Source organism: Geotrypetes seraphini, chromosome 10 (assembly GCF_902459505.1).
Source record: "Geotrypetes seraphini chromosome 10, aGeoSer1.1, whole genome shotgun sequence".
NCBI lineage: Eukaryota > Metazoa > Chordata > Amphibia > Gymnophiona > Dermophiidae > Geotrypetes > Geotrypetes seraphini.
Window position 1 is genome coordinate 127,381,231 of NC_047093.1, and position 20,068 is coordinate 127,401,298.

General features: G+C 42.4%; 1 protein-coding gene across 5 annotated transcripts in view; it reads left to right on the forward strand.

The window, feature by feature from the left end:
• The window catches only part of LOC117368357 (dimethylaniline monooxygenase [N-oxide-forming] 5-like), a 34,464-nt gene that overhangs the window by 4,969 nt on the left and 9,427 nt on the right, over window positions 1–20,068 (forward strand). For 3 of the 5 annotated variants that reach the window (XM_033961943.1, XM_033961944.1, XM_033961942.1), the window contains exons 2-7: window positions 2,317–2,454; window positions 6,073–6,261; window positions 8,416–8,578; window positions 9,875–10,017; window positions 13,966–14,165; window positions 19,138–19,493. In XM_033961943.1, the coding sequence (XP_033817834.1) occupies window positions 2,323–2,454; window positions 6,073–6,261; window positions 8,416–8,578; window positions 9,875–10,017; window positions 13,966–14,165; window positions 19,138–19,493 (1,183 nt within the window). In that variant the 5' untranslated portion in view covers window positions 2,317–2,322. The remainder of the gene's footprint in view (window positions 1–2,316; window positions 2,455–6,072; window positions 6,262–8,415; window positions 8,579–9,874; window positions 10,018–13,965; window positions 14,166–19,137; window positions 19,494–20,068) is intronic. The other 2 variants (XR_004540949.1, XM_033961945.1) reach the window with 1 other exon arrangement.

A 20,068-nucleotide genomic window follows, 5' to 3' on the forward strand; every position in this document is an offset into this window, starting at 1 on the left:
GTCTGGCTTGTTTAGCTTTACAATGGGTGCATTGATGTTGTACTGCTCACTGGAGTATGTAAGATGCAGCCTTTTCCTAGGTAATCTTGTGTGACGTGTGGAGTGTTACTAAAAATCATGTTTTTCATACAGATGGGGGGGGGGTCAAAATATGATTGGTCCAAGGTGCTAGGTACGTCACTGGGGAGGGAGCGCTGGGTGCAGATCCTGGCAGAGCAGGGCACTTGAATATTAAGCCACTTGACATATTCATGTCAACCATTTTCCTCCTTTTGGGGGGGAAAATGGGGGGGCTCGACTTATATTCAGATCAACTTATATTCAACTGTAAAGCTTAGCGCAATGAGATGGTTTGAGCGCTAAGTGGATCTACTGAAGCTTTGGAAAAAATTGTTATAAGTATTTTTCTGATACCCGAAGGACTGTTTGTGGTGGAAATTTGGTTAAATACTTCGGATTGATACTGTATGAGTTGATTTTGCTTTCAAACTTCAGCACATACAAGTTGTTTATTTAAAATTTCTTATACCGCCTAATCAAGCCTTCTAGGCGGTGCACAAAAAACGCCAAAACAATTCGCTGATTAAAATATAATATGAACAGAGACAAACCAAGGGAAATGACAATTTATAAAGACATTGACGAGCCGGAACAAAAGGGAAGAAGGGTTGGAACTACAATTGATAGACAGAAAGAGAACATTCACAGAAAATAACAAAGGAAGGGGGAACTGAAGGTAGAAACCTTTCCTGAATCTAAGTCATCCTTAGAAGGACGGTTTAAGTTTCAAAAGCATCAAGGAATAAAAATGTCTTTAACTTCTCCTTAAAATTGGCAAGAGTTGTTATTTCACGTAAGTGATTTAGAATACTGTTCCAAAGAGAGGGGCCAGAAACGGAGAAAATTGTGGTCCTCATTGTACTGATATATTTCAGTGAGAGAATGTAAGAAGGTTGTGAGCAGTAGATCTTAAAGTCCTAGTTTGATTGTATAGAATAAGTTGTTTATAAATTCAAGCTGGTTCAAGGTAAGTAAAAGAATTTTGTAGGTGATCCTATGTTCTATTGATAACCAATGAGCTTTCTGTAAAAGAGGAGTAACATGGTCATATTTTTTTTTGCGTTAAATATGATTTTTACTGCAGTGTTTTGTACTCTTTGGAGTCTTCTTATTTCCTTTTTCGTAATGCCTTTGAGGAGGGCATTACAGTAATCTATGCACGAGATAGCAAGGGAATGGATTAAAATGTTCAGGGATGAGGGCTCTTACAATTTTGCTAAGACGTAATCGATGGAAACAACGTTGGACGATTGTACTAATATGCAAGTGGTACGTAAATTTACTATCGAATGTAACCTCCAATAATTTTAAAGAAGGTACCACTTTTAAGTGTAAGAGGGGATTGAAGTGAAAGGCCATCTTTGAATGGAAAAATCATTAATTTCGACTTATTTATGTTCAAGGAAAGCTTGTGTGCGTCAAGCCAAGAGTTAATCTTTTCATACAGATGGGAGCTCTCTATCTGTATAATTTACGTAAATCTATGAAGCCCAGTCTTGGCATACACTGATTCTTACAGACTACTTTGTGAGCATGTAGTTTTCTTGTTTTGTACATCCAGTTTTTCAAGCTATGTAAGTGGCCAATCCAGAATTCCAAAGATGCACGAGAGTACAAGAATCACAAGCTGATTGATGGCTTGTATCTTATTTCTTGACGTTAGAGCACTTTTCAGTAGCAATTTCCGGCTGGCCTTTTCTCTCTGTACTTTGTGCTGGACTGTTACTACTTCCTCTACTCTTAGATATATATTTACCCCTTCCTGTTCAAATTCCTTGATGGCCAATCAGAGAGCATTTTAGTTTTACTCAGTTTTTGTCCTTAGCACATTTATCCAGGCCAAAAAGTATCCTGATGTCTTCTGAAAAGCTTTTATTAAACAGTTGTTCTACCAAATTTTGATCATTGGAACCGTAGACATCATCTACAAATAGCAGGTGTGATGTTACCTGTGGGTCGTTGCTTTGTAGCATCTGATGTGATGTCATTGTGAATTGATTCTTTTCTGTAACATCTACCATAGAATTATGCTTCATTAGAGAAAAGCATATAAATTATCTAAGTCATTCCATAGAGAACATTGAAGAAAGATGCTGATTTTGGAAGACGGGCCACATGTTAAAGACAAGAATCAACTTACTTGCAAAACCTAGTTGATAGTTTTACTATCAGGCTGATCAGTGTAATAACTAAAAAGTCATCCGATAGTCACATTTTTAAAATGTTTTTGCTGCTTGTAACATTACTTTGACACAGGGCACCATGGCGAAGAGAGTTGCAGTGATTGGAGCTGGGGCCAGTGGGCTCGTGTCTATCAAATGCTGCTTGGATGAGGGGCTTGAGCCCACCTGCTTCGAGAGAACAGATGATATTGGCGGGCTTTGGAAGTTTAAAGTAAGTGACCCAGCAATTCATATCAGACTGAACAGTGATCTTCTAGACTTTTTATCTGGCTGACCTCACAGACATAGCGCCCTACAAATCCAGTGACCCTGGCACTATTCAACCATTGTGATTTTAAATAAAGAAAAAATAATAATAAAATGTAAAATAAGTACTTTTAAAACCATACCATATTCTTTAAAATATGTGTTATTATTATTTGTAAATATTCAGTATGCCAAAAACGAATACAGTGTGGGGGCAATTCTGTAATTGGACGCCTTCATATAGGCACACCAAGGCCACACAGTAGGATTCTAGGGGCTAGATTCACTTACCCCCGATTCCGTGTCCGATCCGTGCCCGATTGCATGCAGGCTGACGAATTCACAAAAGGCCGGCATGCAAATGGAGACAATCGTTGACACGCCCCCCACTCACCACTCGGATCGCTAGAGAACGATCCCGACACATGCGCAGACCATCTGTAGACGGTCTGTGCAAGCGTCTAAGAGCTGTCAAAGCCGCAATTTTTTTTTGTTTTGTTTTACAACCCAGCAAGCCCATGGTTTTAACCCGCTTTAAACCCGCGAATTAAAACCAAGGGCTCAAAGTGCGGGGAAGAGCAGGAGAGTCGGGAGGGGGGGGGGGGCAGGAGAAATTCGGGACAGAGAGATAAATATTCGGGGCAGCAGAGAGCAGAGTGGCAATAGAGCTGGAGAGTCAGAAAGGACGTTTGCGACTGGTCCCCAGCAGTCGTTTCTTGGGTTGATCGGCCAGCTCAGTCGGTTTGCAAAATTTGTTCATGTGAATCGCATCCCTGCCTACTTTGCATGCCGTTTCCCTCATTTGCATGTGCAGATCGGCAGAGAGGTAAGTGAATCGGGCCGGTACACGATCGGTTTGCTTAGTGAATCTATCCCTAGGTACCCAGAATCCATTATAGAATAATAGTAAATCTCATTATCAAGACACCGTAATTTACACCGTCTTAAAGCTGGCATATGTGTGGGCACCTAAATATGGCTGGGACCCAAGTAAATGACAGTATTCTGTGAGTTATGCATGTAAGTAGGATCCCTGCCCTTGTGCCACCCATGCTTCATCCATGTGCACATCCCCCTCCCTTGAAATTGTACGCCATGTGTACGTTGAGAAGGCGCTTAAGTGCCTTGTTTCATTCACATGGATAAGTGCACACATAGTCATGCAAGTGCTAATATCTAAAATACCACTTCAAAATGCTTGATGTGATCAGCATTCATTATGCTCCTTATTACTGTATATATCAGCCTCCCAGATCCTCAGCGGGGCCACCACCCACTCAAATAATTCTCATAGTATGTGGCTTTATGCTCAAAATCGTCACTGGATCAATTTTATGCTACTTTTTAATTGTTAACTTATTTATCATTTAATAATTAAGTACTAAAAAGTACTTAGCTGAATGGTCTCGCCTCACACAGAGATAGATACACCGCCATGTTTCACCCATTGAACTTTACATAGATTTTCTTCCAAGGCTTTAAGCCAGGGATCTCAAAGTCCCTCCTCGAGAGCCGTATTCCAGTTAGGTTTTCAGGATTTCCCCAATGAATATGCATTGAAAGCAGTGCATGCACATAGATCTCATGCATATTCATTGAGAAAATCCTGAAAACCCAACTGGATTCGGCCCTCAAGGAGGGACTTTGGGGACCCCTGATCTAGGTTCTTCATATTGGTTGGATCTAGAGCAGAGGTGGGCAACTCCAGTCCTCGAGGGCCGCAATCCAGTTGGGTTTTCAGGATTTTCCCTATGAATATGCATTGAAAGCAGTGCATGCACATAGATCTCATGCATATTCATTGAGAAAATCCTGAAAACCCGACTGGATTCGGCCCTCAAGGAGGGACTTTGGGGACCCCTGATCTAGGTTCTTCATATTGGTTGGATCTAGAGCAGAGGTGGGCAACTCCAGTCCTCGAGGGCCGCAATCCAGTTGGGTTTTCAGGATTTTCCCTATGAATATGCATTGAAAGCAGTGCATACACATAGATCTCATGCATATTCATTGGGGAAATTCTGAAAACATGACTGGATTGTGGCCCTCAAGGAGGGACTTTGAGACCCCTGCTTTAAGCCATTCAAACAGACCATGGTGTCTAGTGGTAATATCTAGACGTGTGCATGCAAATCTGTCTAGCATCCTCCTTCTCATAACAAACATATCACATTTTTCACTCTCCCCCAGATCCAGCATCTTTATTTTCCTCCCTTGATCCTTTGTCTCTTCCAACATTCAGTTGCCATCAGCCCTGCCTTCGGCTCTGATCCTGCTAAACCGGGCAATAGTAACAAAGACAAAAGCCTTGGGAGCTTCCCTCTTGCCTGCATTGCTATAATCTCGGCCAGTCTTGATCCTGCCACTTAGAAATAGGAAGTCACGTCAGAGGTGGGAGGGATCGAGTCTGGCAGAGCCTAAAGTGACGCAAGCAAGAGGGAAAGCCCCACAGCTTGTCTTCGTTATTGTCATCCGGTTTAATGGATTTGGGGCCGAAGGAAGAGGCCATAGGAGTGTCTTTAGGTATCTGGCCAATCAGAGTTTTAGGCCACTCCAAATGCATGTTTCGCCACAGGCTGTTTCAAGGAATTCCCCCTTTAAATTGCCCATTCCATGTTACCCGCGTTGTAGTTCTCTATCTGTTATCAACGCGGGTAACATGGAATGGGGCAATTTAAAGTAGGAATTCCTTGAAACAACCTGTAGCGAAACATAGTCCTATGTTGGAATATGAACCCCCTAGCCGCGTTTATAAAGACGAGTATCTATTTAAAAGATATTGATTGAATAGAAAGCACTAATAAGCACTTTAACAGAATATTTAAAATATTTAAATAAATAGACCGATGAAGAGGTTGATGTTTTTGATCTGCAGCACCGCTGAGGTCTGCGAGTGGACTATTTAAGGCAGGGGTGTCAAAGTCCCTCCTTGAGGGCCGCAATCCAGTCGGGTTTTCAGGATTTCCACCAGTGAATATGCATGAGATCTATTAGCATACAATGAAAGCAGTGCATGCAAATAGATCTCATGCATGTTCATTGGGGAAATCCTGAAAACCCGACTGGATTGCGGCCCTCGAAGAGGGACTTTGACACCCCTGATTTAAGGTATAACAGATAATCTATTTTTCAAGATCATATGCATGTAGCATTATGAATGAATTTTTAGTTTTGTTACTTTTTGGGGTCATTTCGATTTCTGTTGCATTTCGATTTCTGTTGAAGAGGGCATTCAGAAAAATTGAAAGGAGACAGATTCAGAACAAATGCTAGGAAGTTCTTCTTCACTCAGAGGGTGGTGGACACCTGGAATGCGCTTCCAGAGGAGGTGGTAGGGCAGAGTACGATTATGGGTTTCAAAATGGGGTTAGATGATTTCCTGAAGGAAAAGTGGATTGAAGAGTATAGTTAGAGGGTTACTATACAGGATATTTAACAGTTAGGGAATAACATGTTTTAAGTAAAAGATCACTTACAGGTCATGGACCTGGGGGGGCCGCCGCAGGAGCGAACTGCTGGGCATGATGGACCCATGGTCTGACCCGACAGAGGCAATGCTTATGTTCTTATGTTCTTATAATCCCAGGAAGCCCCTGAAGAAGGGAGAGCAAGTATCTATAGGTCTGTGATCATCAACACCTCCAAGGAGATGATGTGTTTCAGTGACTTTCCCATCCCAGATGATTATCCAAATTATATGCACAATTCCAAGATCCTCGAATACTTCAGGATCTATGCGAAACACTTCAACCTTCTGAAGTACATTCACTTCAAGGTAAGCACCGTTCCATAATATCACTTTTCTATATCTTTAGCTCCCCATCTGCTGTTTATTTCTTTTCTTGTCTAGCCCTTACTCTGCCAGTCTAGCAGTTTGACCACCTACTTGCAATAATGACTTTACAAAATGACTCTCTAATTGTGTTCTCACATATTTTATAAATGCATTCGCACGTGGTAACTCAGCCCCTGCGCTATGCCCCGGGAATACCTGTAGATGGCGGTGTCAGGTCAAAAGCGTGCCGGGACAAAGGCGCGCGCAGACAATTGAGCGCAGCGCGGAGGTGCGCACCACACAACATTACTGTTTTTACGGCTCCGACGGGGGGGGCGTCTTAATAGAGATCACGCCGCGTTGTGGGGGTGTTGTGGGGGGTTGTAACCCCCCACATTTTACTGAAAACTTCACTTTTTCCCTGTTTTTAGGGAAAAAGTTAAGTTTACAGTAAAATGTGGAGGGTAACAACCCCCCAAACCCCCCCCCAACGCCGGCGCGATCTCTATTAAGTTAACTGGGGGGGCTCCCCAACAAAACCCCCCGTCGGAGCCCCTAAAAACTGTAATTTTCTTCGGCGCGCGCCTCCATCTTGCGCTCAGTTGTCGGCGCGCGCCTTTGTCTTTCGCCGACTTGTCTATGAACCGTAGATGGCACATACAGTATATGCGTATTGTCGCCCACCCGGTTTTCGAAGGCTAGAGGTTATATGAACAGAGTGAGTACAATTCTCTTGTAGGCTAAGAAATGCTTTATCTCATGAACCTATGCTCGAATTTGGATGGTCTTTGAAGCAAGGTATACAAAGAGAATATTTTGCCCATTTCAGGTTTCTATTGCCCAGATTTTCTCGTTTCTACAGGACAGCCCGAAAAAGAGCATAGCCCAGGTCTCTTTGAAGGTTCAGATAGCAGCTTTGGCTTGTTACCAGAATTGCCTGGGCTGCATTAAGATCACATCTGAATTCTGAATTCTGTGTGTTTCCTTAAATGCATGGCGTATGTGCGTCCTCTGAATTGTTTCGCGATCCCAACATGGAGTTTCAGTTTGGTCCTTTGGGCTTTGACAGCAGCTTCTTATGAACACTAAAGAAGACATCCTTGAAAGATCTTACGTTGAAGGTGGTGATTCTGGTCGCTATCTGTTCCAGAACTGCAAGTCTTGTCCTTCCAGAAAGCTTTCTTGTGTTTTAAAGAAGCAGAGCTTTGGTTAAGATAATTCCTTCCTCTCTCCCCAAAATAATTTCCCCGTTTCATATGAATCAAGTGGTGGCATTATTTTGTTTTAATTGTGAAGACCGAGGTGATAGCTGTAGTCTTCTTTGGCTCTTGGGTGTCTGTAGAGTGCTGTTGCAATACTTGGAACTCACGAACAGTTTTCACAGGTCAGACTCCATAATTGTGTTGTTTAACAGATCCAAGAAAGGTGAAGCTGCTAAAAAAACTGACTATTACACAGTGGCTGAAGAAGGTGATCATATTGGCTTATGTATTCAAAGGTCAAGGATCTCCTGAGTGCCTTTATGCACATTCAACCAAGGGTATGGCCATATCTTGGGCAGAATAGCTGTCAGTTTCTCCTGATGAGGTATGTCGAACACCACTTGGTTTTCCTTGCAGTCCTTTCCCAAGCTTTATAGCTTGGATATTTACGCCAAGGAGGATGCAACTTTTTGAGCTAGAGTCCTAGCTGCAGAGGTTGCATCATCCCATTCAAAGTATGGATTGGTTTGCTATATCCCATATATACTAGACTGATCTGGTGAACAAAAAGGAAGGAAAAATTTGGTCTTACTCTTTAATTTTCATTCCTTGAGTCAAACAGTTCAGTCCAGAAACTAACCCTATTACCTGTTTACTATTTTCTGTTACCTGGATTGTCAGTTACATTAGTAGCTTCCTGGTCAATTTAAGATGTGGTGAGCCAATGTTACACAGTGCCTCTTATAGGAAAGAGCTCACAGCTCTTTGGTCTCTATCTTTAACTTCTGGCTAAAGGGCATAAACCATACATTCTGGACTGGACTGGTTGGATTCCGGGAAAGATTGGCAGGTAAGACCAAAATTTTTCTTTTCAAGATTTATCTAGGTAAAATGACTGGATAAATCCTTAGAATGCCCACCTCATAATATTGGCTTCTCTCTTTTCATTTAGACCCTTGTTCGTTCTATAAGAAAACGCCCAGATTTCTCCCAGACTGGTCAATGGGATGTTGTTACAGAGGCAGATGGGAAACAGGAATCGACCATTTTTGATGCTATTTTGGTTTGCAGTGGTCATCATACAGACCCTCATTTACCACTGGCCTCTTTTCCAGGTAAGCAGGCAAGCTTTTGTGACAAAGTAAATAAAATATATTTAGAAGAAACTGAAGGAACTAGATTTTATTGTGTGTGATAGCAAGGATATCCTTTGATTTGAAACATTTCAAGTTGTGATCCAGGTTTTGGTTCTTCTGGTACAAACCCTATGAAAATGTCAAGACAACCCAAAAAAGTAGGAGGTGAATCATGGGATATTCAACCAATATATATAAGGTATTTCTCAAATGTATTGCTCTGGACAATCCTTTAGCTCTTCAGATTGATCTTTATTATAATATATCAATAGAATCCAACATGGTCCGTGTTCTGGCCCAATTGAGCCTGCCTCAGGGGTCAAAGAGTATATATCATATATAAATCATCCAAAACCAGATTCTATAAATGGCGCCTACATTGACAAGTAAGCCAAGTGACACCTATAATCAACCACTAGGTGCCAGTTATAAAATCCCACTTAGCAATTCCTAGATGTGCTTAGGCATCGCTAGGTGTCCTGGAGGTAGGCACCGTTATATTAGGCCAGATATTCCTTGACCTAATTTACCAGTACCTAACTTAGATGCCTAGCGATGCTAAAGTCAACCACACCTATTCTCTGCTCCTAACCATGCCTGATTTTCAGATAGGTGTCGGAGGGCCCTCGACGTAGGCATCGCCAGGCATCCTAAGAGCTTGGCGCCAAACTCTTAATTATTCATTTATTTTTTTTATTTTGATTGGCTGAAAACTGACTTGGTCAATTACCTCACCAATTAAGCAAATTTTTTTAAAAGTTGCACTTGGATTCCAAATTTAGACGTATCGCCAGACCAGCTTCCTCAGAGAACGCACTTCTGCATGACTGGAAAGCAGTATGAAGAACCTGAGATAAATCAGTGGACCGTTGTGGTCACTCTAGTCACGCAGAAGTGGATTCTCCGAGGAAGCTGGCCTGGCGATACGCGTCAGGAACCACAAGCCTTCAAAACTCCTTCAGCTAAGTGCATAAACCTTTATATATTTATGATGATAAGAACTGCACCGAGTTGAGCACATCAGCAGCATAGAAGAATATGTTAATTTTAAATGCTGTGATTGACCAAGAGAGGCACATTTAGGGGATAATCCCCAGTTATGATTTCTCTACTTTATTGGTTCTGAGCATATATAGATCTAGTTATATCGGGACAACTATATGGGTGATCTTGTTATATTTAAGCCAGTTTGTAGATTTTGATCTACCCAAAGAGATATATTTGTCCCAGTTGATGAGTTTGGGGCCTTATGTTTTAATGCCATTATCTCCCAAGGTATAGAGACGTTCAAGGGTCAGTACTTTCACAGTCGAGATTACAAGAACCCAGAAGAATTCCAGGGAAAGAGAATCATTGTGATTGGAATTGGGAACTCTGGTGGGGATATTTCTGTGGAACTGAGTCGCACTGCACAGCAGGTTTGGCTTATAAGAGATATATGTAAACACATATTCTGCATGCAAGACTTGGTAGCTAACTAGAAGTTATCAACTTACACAAAATTTGATATATATATCAATAAAATCTTTTGGATGTTATTTAAAAACCCCCAAATAATATATTTATTAGCTTGTTTAAAGAATTTAAGATTCTTTTGCCTTAGGTTGAACTCAGTTGTTATAGCCTTAGAGCAGTGGTCTCAAACTCAAACCCTTTTCAGGGCCAAATTTTGGATTTGTCGGTACTTGGAGGGCCTCAGAAAAAATAGTTAATGTCTTATGAAAGAAATGACAGTTATGCATGAGGTAAAACTCTTTATAGTTTATAAATCTTTCCTTTTGGCTAAGTCTTAATAATAATATTGTCATTTATAGCTAAAGAGACATATGATCGAGAAGCTGTTTTATTTTACTTTTGTGATTACGATAAACATACTGAGGGCCTCAAAATAGTACCTGGCGGGCCGCATGTGGCCCCCGGGCCACGGGTTTGAGACCACTGCTCTAAGAGTATTAAAAGGCAGAGGTATTAGATAGCTTATCATGTCTAAATTCTTTTGCTATAGTTTAAAAGTTAAATCTACAGCATGAAATGGTAGATATTAAACAGCTTAGCAGGTCTTAATTTAGTTTTATTTTCCATCCACCCCAGGCACATCGCTTCATTAAGAGAACATTTTTCATCACAGGGCATTTTTTTTTTCAGGATGCGATTCATCGTAAATAGTAATTATTCAAAGTTTAGTGAGAAGCAAACACAAATAAAATAATAACAAATATAAATAATTAATAAAATAAAATAATAGCAAATAAAATAAAATATAACAAATAGTCTTAAGGTCCCTTGTGTTATTTTAGGCATCCCTACTCCCCCTAGCATTCTAAAATAACTAAAGAAATCACCAATATTAAGATACAGATAATAGTCCAACAGCGAGATGGGAGTTGCACAGTATTTTGCACTGAATGCCACATGTATGATTATCTCCCATTTGATGAGAGGTCCTATGTGTTCACTCAGGCGCTGATTCTACAAATGGCATAAGAATATAAGAATTGCTGCTGCTGGGTCAGACCAGTGGTCCATCGTGCCCAGCAGTGCACTCGTGCGGTGGCCCTTAGGTCAAATACCAGTGCCCTATTTGAGTCTAGCCTTACCTGCATACGTTCTAAGTCCAGCAGGAACTTATCTAACCTCTTCTTGAATCCCTGAAGGGTGTTTTCTCCTATAACAGCCTCCGGAAGAGCGTTCCAGTTTTCTACCACTCTCTGGGTGAAGAAAAACTTCCTTATGTTTGTACGGAATCTATTCCCTTTTAACTTTAGAGAGTGCCCTCTCGTTCTCTCGATCATGGAGAGGGTGAACAACCTGTCTTTATCTACTAAGTCTATTCCCTTCAGCATTTTGAATGTTTCGATCATGTCCCCTCTCAGTCTCCTCTTTTCAAGGGCGAAGAGGCCCAGTTTCTCTAATCTCTCACTGTACGGCAACTCCTCCAGCCCCTTAACCATTTTAGTCGCTCTTCTCTGGACCCTTTCAAGTAGTACTATGTCCCTTTTCATGTACGGCGACTAGTGTTGAATGCAGTATTCCAGGTGGGGGCGCACCATGGCCCAGTACAGTGGCATGATAATCTTCCCCGATCTGTTCGTGATTCCCTTCTTGATCATTTCTACTGCCATTTCACCAGCCAATCGGGACACACATTAAATAAAAAATCCATGCCGCAAAGGGCAACAAGGGTCTGACTCCTGCCTATGGAGGTGTCTAGGCATGCCTACTGACGCCTAAGGCCGGTGTTGGTGTGTCTTGGGCATCCGTAAGCGTCCCTATGCATCTCTGTAGGCAGAGAAAGCCACCTTAAATGTAGGCCTGTAAAAAGCTGGCCTACATTTTAACTTGTCCAATATACACATCTATGACCTGTATTAATCTTCTAATCGACTCATTAATTATACAAATGTTTTTCTATGACATTTTCAATATCTCTTCAATACCTCTTCATCCCAAGCTTTTTCCTCTCAATTAACTCTTTTTATTGTTTAACCAGCCAACGCCATCAGAAGCGGCACTCTTTTGTGTATCAAACACAAGTTCTTTTTTGTAATTCTTAATTGTACTTATTAAATATTAAAAAGAGAGATTGCCGCCTGGGGTATTTGAAATCCTGATAGACGCCGAAGCAGCTGCAAGACATAATTGGGTGGGGATTGGGCTCGCTTGCCTTCACATACATTATCATTATCAGTACTGAAGTTAATGTAACAATGGGGAGGCCGCCTTCAGAAGATATGTGTCATATTAGGTGTTAGGATCTGCTGGTGCTGTAATGGGAACATGATAATGTACCGTAAAGGTTCCCATTGAATAATACAGCTATACAACCAATGCAGGTTAATATATGAAGTTTTTATTTTCCTATTCATAGATTCTTCAAGACTTATTTTGTCCTATGCCTTCTTGGTAATGTCAAAGAGACAGGGAAAGGTCACATTTTACCTTTTCTGCAATGGGGAAATGCTGTGCAGTGATCCATATGTGGTGTTAGACAACTAAGAAGAGGCTTCTTGAAGGTCAGGGCTCATTTAATTGGGGCCCCCTCATATTAGGAGGCCATTGGTGTTATGCTGACTTGGATTGCAGAGGGCACTGGTGACACTCACCTACGGAGGGTGCTTCAGATGTGTCTCCAGGCCCTCATAGAGACATTGTGGAGGGGCCTCTGGCCATGGTGCTCAAAGATATGCCTTCATTACCAGAGACAGAGCCCTACCAGGCACCAGGTGTAGTTGGGCTCTCTCCTCTCCTTACTACTCTAATCGATACCCTATATGGAAGTGACAGGGGACTCTACACCACTGAAAGGCCTCACCAAAACACACATTGCAGTCTCTCCTCTCCCCCATCACACCTCTCACACGCAGATTCACTCCCTCACTCACTCTCACTGAGACACTCTGGGGGAGCACTCACCCTCTCAATCATACCTTTTCTTCCTACACTTCTATCACACAAACAGGCTCTCTCACACTCACTCACACTATCACTCCTTCAGTCAGGACTCAATTTTTTTTTTTTTTACACCACCACTCCTCACACCACTAACAACCCCTAACACCCACAATGATTCGGATTCCACATATAGGACATTGAGATGCTAGCACAGTGACATCAACACATCTAGTAGAATGACCAGTACGCCGTATAATGGCCACTCCTATATGGAGTCTGTCATAGGGGAAAACACCTTCCGTGAATTCAAGACAAAGTTAGACAAGTTCCTGCTGAACCGGAACGTATGCAGGTAAGGCTAGTCTCAGTTAGGGAGCTGGTCTTTTACCAAAGAGCCGCCGCGTGAGCCGACTTCTGGGCATGATGGACCACTGGTCTGACCCAGCAGCGGCAATTCTTATGTTCTTATGTCTACACTTAGACGCATTGAAGGCTGCATAATCGATAGATTCAGACACATGGCAGAATGCTATTTACAAGGCGATCTTCTAGACGTTTAGTTGCACCATAATCAGAAGGCATATTTTTCATAACATGTCTTACCAATTATGGACACAAAATGTTGGACATACAGAGTTGTGCATGCCCGTTTGGACATCTACAGAATTTTGATTATGCCCTTCCACATCTACATATATTTTTGTGTAATCATTAGTATATTTATGTAGCTAATTTTGTAGCTGCTTGCCATATTTCTAAATATTTTTATCTAATAAATAATATATAATTCCACACCGGCATTATCTTCTTTTTTAAGGCAGAAATTCTAGAATCACAGGGATAGCTGAAGTGCTTTCATATTCCTAGAAGACGAGTCCAGAATAATTACCTACACTGTGGACCTCTAGGACCAGAATTGAATAGCCCTGGCATAGAACAAAATGTTGAAAGCAGTTCTGTCACTTTACACCCAGGTCTTTCTCAGCACCAGGCATGGTTCATGGATATTGAATCGGGTTGCAGATTATGGCTATCCAATAGATTTGTTGGGCACAACTCGCTTTCTGAACGCCATGAAACATACTTTACCATCATCTCTGGTAAACTGGATGGCAGAACTGAAGTTAAATCGAAGATTTGACCATGCAAATTATGGCCTAAAGCCCCAGCACAGGTAAGAAATGGGTATTATTTGCATCTTTCTCATTCTGGAACGTGAAACAATCAATATAAAAAGTTCATTTAGAGGTCTGTTCACTCAGGAACCGTCTTCAAAATAGCCCAACCAGATGAAACATTCAGGATAGAGGGGTATAGATAGAAGATTACTGCACAGGTCCTGGACCTGTTGGGCCGCCGCGTGAGCGGACTGCTGGGCACGATGGACCTCGGGTCTGACCCAGCAGAGGCATTTCTTATGTTCTTATGTTCTTAAACTGTAGAATTTTTACAAATTTTCAGTAGGAAAATTCTTTAAAAATTGTCCATGGCTGCAGTTGAATTATGGACTTTCTACCAGTTTTTTTTTTCTGCAGGCCAAATCTGAGTAAACACATATGGAAATTTTGAAAATACATTGCATACTTTAGTTTCTAATCTCAACCAAAGACTCTTCTCGGGGTCATCTTCCTTTTACTCAGTTGAAAATATGTAAGTTGTGGAATCCTGAGAGAACTTTTAGCCAAAAAAGGGTGGGCTATTTTCAAACAGATATAAAAAGGATGGAGTTGGTCCAGAGGAAAGCTACTAAAATGGTGCGTGGTCTTTGTCATAAGGCATATGGGGACAGTCGTAAAGATCTCAAACTGTATACTTTGGAGGAAAGGCAGGAGAGGGGAAATAAAATAGAGACATTTAAATGCCTATGTGATGTAAATGTGTATGAATCAACTCTCTTTCATTTGAAAGGAAGCTCTAGAATGAGAGGGCATAGGATGAAGTTAATAATAATAACAGTTTATATTCTGCAATACCGTTAAGTTCTATGCGGTTTACAATAGATTAAGCGAGGCACAAATTGATTGAATTTAAGAGGGGGGGGAAAGGAGAGTTAATAGGACCGGAAATGCGTTGTTGAGGAGAAAGAGATTAATAGGACAGAGGAATCACTATGGAGGAGAAAGAAGATGAGTGGGTCAGTTGTCTAGATACTTTAGGAACAATTGAGTTTTTAGACGTTTTCTGAATTCCTCATAAGTAGTTAAGAACATAAGAACATAAGCAGTGCCTCTGTCGGGTCAGACCACAGGTCCATCCTGCCCAGCAGTCCGCTCCCGCGGCGGCCCAAAAACAGGTCAAGACCTGTCTGAATCATCAGAAGGGGCTCCCCTGCCACCTTGGTTTCCCATTTAAGTCCTGCCTTCCTATCGAAGTCCTAGCCCTCCGGTCTACACATGCACGACCAGGTTGGTTTACTCGTTTCCTTGTTAACTTCCTACACCCGTGTTACATCCCAGCTCCTCCCTCAGTATCCCACGATCCCTCTATCCCTCAGGAATCCATCCAATCCCTGCTTGAATCCCTGTACCGTACTCTGCCTGATCACTTCCTCCGGTAGCGCATTCCAAGTGTCCACGACCCTTTGGGTGGAAAAAAAACTTCCTTGCATTTGTTTTGAACCTGTCTCCCTTCAGTTTCTCAGAATGCCCCCTCGTATTTGCTGTCCCCTTCAGTCTGAAGAATCTGTCCCTATCCACCCTCTCTATGCCCCTCATGATCTTGAAGGTCTCTATCATATCTCCCCTGAGTCTCCTTTTCTCCAGAGAGAAGAGCCCCAGCCTATCCAGCCTCTCGGCGTACGAGCAGTGTTGATCTAGGTCTTTACCCCACAATGCTGCTTGATGTGAAAGAAGGTGTTCATGGTGTTTTTTCAGGTTACAACCTCTCACTGGGGGGGGGAAACGAAGTAGGAATGAGAGCTTCTCTTGTGTCTGTTGGCAAAGAAGGAGAAAAGATCAGTTATGTATTCAGGGGCAAATCCGTTTAGCGCTTTAAAGCAGTTAAGTTAAGAGGTGATAGGCTCAGGAGTAATCTAAGGAAAGGCTTTTTTACAGAAAGGCTGGTAGATGCGTGGAACAGTCTCCCAGTAGAGGTGGTGGAGATAGAGACTGTGTCTTATTTCAAAAAAACCTGGGATAGGCATGTGGGATCTCTTAGAGAGAGGAAGAGATAATGGTTTCTGTGGATGGGCAGACCAGATGGGCTATTTGGCCTTTATCTGCCATCATGTTTCTACGTTTCTAGATCTGTTTTAGAAGTAATTTGGTATTTATCTGGCTAAGAGGCTCAAAATCAAAACTTAAACATGTCTAAAAACTTACCCAAGTCGGCACTTTTATGACCTAAAAGACAGGTTGCTCAAGTGCCGATAATCAAACCAACTTTCTAGACATATTGCAGGACTTTTAATGCCTCTGAATGCCACTATGCACCCAGAGCTAAAAGGGGCGTATTTGGAGGAATGATTAGGGCGGGATGTGGGCCGACCTAGACTTAGTTGTCCTGCATGGATAATTGAATGTTTTACTAGACATCCTGGACGAAACTGAAAAGCTGTGAGTTAGACGATGTGAAAACAGGTATAAATGACAAAAAGGTATCCAAAGTGACAGATAACCACTGCAGAGACAAAGTAAAGAGTCTCACACACTTCCCCAGTGTTCACTGACCCTCCTCACACACCCACAAAGATTAGAATAAAAAAGTACATAGCTGTCTCCAGAACATCAGCACCTGGTATAGGAAGGCCTAGTAGAGCTGCACATAGGTGTCTTAAATAGCCTGGGGGTGGGTGGGCTAGTAAACCATAGAGAGGAGGACCCAGGCCCCTAAGCCACTCTAACCACTGCATTTATGGTGGAAAATGTACACCCACCAAGACCCCTCAAACCTCTACTGGCATATAGGTGCCACCTGCAGCCATAAGGGTTATTGGGGTTGTAGACAGGTGGGTATAGTGGGTTTGGGGGATATTGGAGGGGGGGGGGGCTCACCATAACCTATAAGGGAATTCTGGTGAGATGTTTATCTGGCACCCTTTTTGTAAAGTTCATAGCAGTGCCCTGTAAGTTGCCCCGCCATGTCTAGGTGGCCAGTCCATTAGAAGATTGGCCCCTCCTATATCCAAATGGTCTTGTTCTGAGTGTTCGGGACTTGGGATGAAATTTTGGTCGAAAATGCGGTATAAAGATAGACGTCCTGGCGGAATGGAAGAACAATTGCCTGGATGTCCTGATAGATGATTTTTAAAAAAAATTAAAAATATTCTAGATGCATGTTGATTTGCCTTTCGAAAATGGACATTTCCTCACTGCCGACTTTGGGTGTCCACCGTCATACATCTGAATCAGACTTAGACGTATGTTTTGATTATGCCCCTCCACATGTTCTGTTCTACCACATAAGTAAACTAATGGAAGCTGGACAATTTAAGGCAGGCGCTTATCTAAGGTCCAAATGTTTAGTTGAGGCCCTCTCAGATGTGCCAATTCGGTGGCTCCCAAGGTAGATTTTTTTTCCCTGGTAAGTCAGCTGCTGGTATAAGAAAGACTGGTGGTAGTACAGGACTAAAGCTATCTGTCTATTCTTCTCACTCCTTCATTGTCCTACGAGTTGGCGAGCAACATAGTAACATAGTAACATAGTAGATGACGGCAGATAAAGACCCGAATGGTCCATCCAGTCTGCCCAACCTGATTCAATTAAAATTTTTTTTTTCTTCTTAGCTATTTCTGGGCAAGAATCCAAAGCTTTACCCGGTACTGTGCTTGGGTTCCAACTGCCGAAATCTCTGTTAAGACTTACTCCAGCCCATCTACACCCTCCCAGCCATTGAAGCCCTCCTCAGCCCATCCTCCACCAAACGGCCATACACAGACACAGACCGTGCAAGTCTGCCCAGTACTGGCCTTAGTTCAATATTTAATCTTATTTTCTGATTCTAAATCTTCTGTGTTCATCCCTCGCTTCTTTGAACATTTCTTACCTGCGTTTTCTCTGCAGTCAAAGTCACATTGGGCCCTGTTTGTTAGGGTTTTCAGAGATATTTATATTATCAGGGGGGCCCCTACATGTTTGTTTGCCTAAGGCCTTTGAAAAGGTTAATCCTGCCCTGTATGGAACCATGGATAAGTGCAGAAATTGATGTGTGGATTTGACACCCCCCCCCCCCCAACTCTCCTGACTCCTCCTCTGTGCATCTGCAGGATAATTTTTCATCCTGTTGCATACCTGCACAAAAAGTTGTGGGTTTTTTTTTTTTTCTAGGATTCTTGCTCTCACCAAGACTAGATAAAAACCCAGTTTCCGCCTGTCTTTCATGGCCAGTACTGGACAAACCACAGAAAACAATAGCCAAAAGGGAAATTACACATTTAAAGGGAAATTGTATTATTGAGTTTCTGCATTTGTTTGCTGTTGGGGGTGTGCACACTTGAGCAGTTAAATGCCAGCAAATTAAAAAAGGACATAGGCAAGGATGTGGCATAGCACCAAAATGTAAGGGGGTTGGAGCTCCTACTTAACATGTAACTTACTCCTGTCATGTTCAGGAGCCCACAGTTATACCAAGTCTCAGTGGCATAGTATGGGGCTGGGAGCAGACCGCCCTCTATGCGCCATCTTGGCGGGGGCGCCAACATCTCTCCTCCACCCACCTCTGCAAATCTTTGCCGGCAGCTAGCAGCATCTCCTACCTGCTGCTCGTGCCAGCTACGGCTCTCCTTGTAATGTCACTTCCTGGTTGCTGGACATCGGAGGGAGAACCAAGGCCGGCGAGGGTAGCAGGTTGGGGATGCTGCTCGCACCACAAAGTTCAAAGGTACGGGGTAAGGGAAGAAGCAAGTACATACGGCAGGGGATGGGAACGAAGAAGAGGGCAGAGATGAGGGCGGGGGGTTGCCACCAACCGGGGCGCCTCCCTCCCTTGTTACAACGCTGGTAGGCGCCTACTTTTTTCTATAGAATCGGACTAAATCAGTATATTCATGTTGCCTAAATATAGGTACTTTCTTATGGAATAAGCCTCCATATGCAATAAACATATAGTTAGAAAAAATTTATCACATTTATGCCAAATCCCCTTATAAAAGTCGGATTGGGTTAGATTGCACTCATCTTTATTGTCTGTTTGTTTATGACCTGTATAGGATATTTAGTCAGCACCCAATGGTAAATGATGACCTGCCAAACCGCATCCTTTCTGGCACAGTACTGGTAAAACCAAATGTGAAGAAGTTTACTGAAACAGCTGCCATCTTTGACGATGGAACAGTGGAGGAGAATATTGATGTTGTTGTCTTTGCAACCGGATACAACTTTGCTTTTCCCTTCTTTGATGAGTCGGTTATCCAAGTCCATAGCAATCAAGTATCACTGTACAAATACATCTTCCCTCCTGATCTGGAGAAGCCAACAGTGGCTGTCATTGGTCTTATCCAGCCTCTTGGTGCCATCATGCCTATTTCAGAACTCCAGGCTCGCTGGGCAACAAGAATTTTTAAGGGTAAGTGAAGTGAAAGAATTAGTGGAGTAGAATGGGTACAAGTGGATTGATTTTTCACTAGGGGACACTTGATGAAGTTACAGGGAAATACTTTTAAAACCAATAGGAGGAATTTTTTTTTTTCACTCAGTGAATAGTTAAGCTCTGGAACATGTTGCCAGAGGTTGTGGTAAGAACGGATAGCGTAGCTGGTTTTAAGAAAGGTTAAGACAAGTTTCTGAAGGAAAAGTCCATAGTCTGTTATTGAGAAAGATTGCCCTGGATCGATAGCATGGAATGTTGCTACTATTTGGAGTTCTAGAATCTGGTTACTCTCTGGGATTCCAGAATCTTGCTATTCTTTGGGATTCTGTATGGAATGTTGCCACTCTTTGGGAATTGGCCAGGTACTAGTCTCACGGTGGCCAATCCAGGTTCTATTATCAACTGTTGGAGCAGTTCTGTAGAGAATCGAGGACTTCCCTACTTCTAGGAGACCCCAGTCATCATCTAGCATGTTAAAATCGCCTATTAGCAATACATACATCCCCTTTGACAGCTATATTTTGAATGTCTGTCCACTTCTGTCCGTGAAG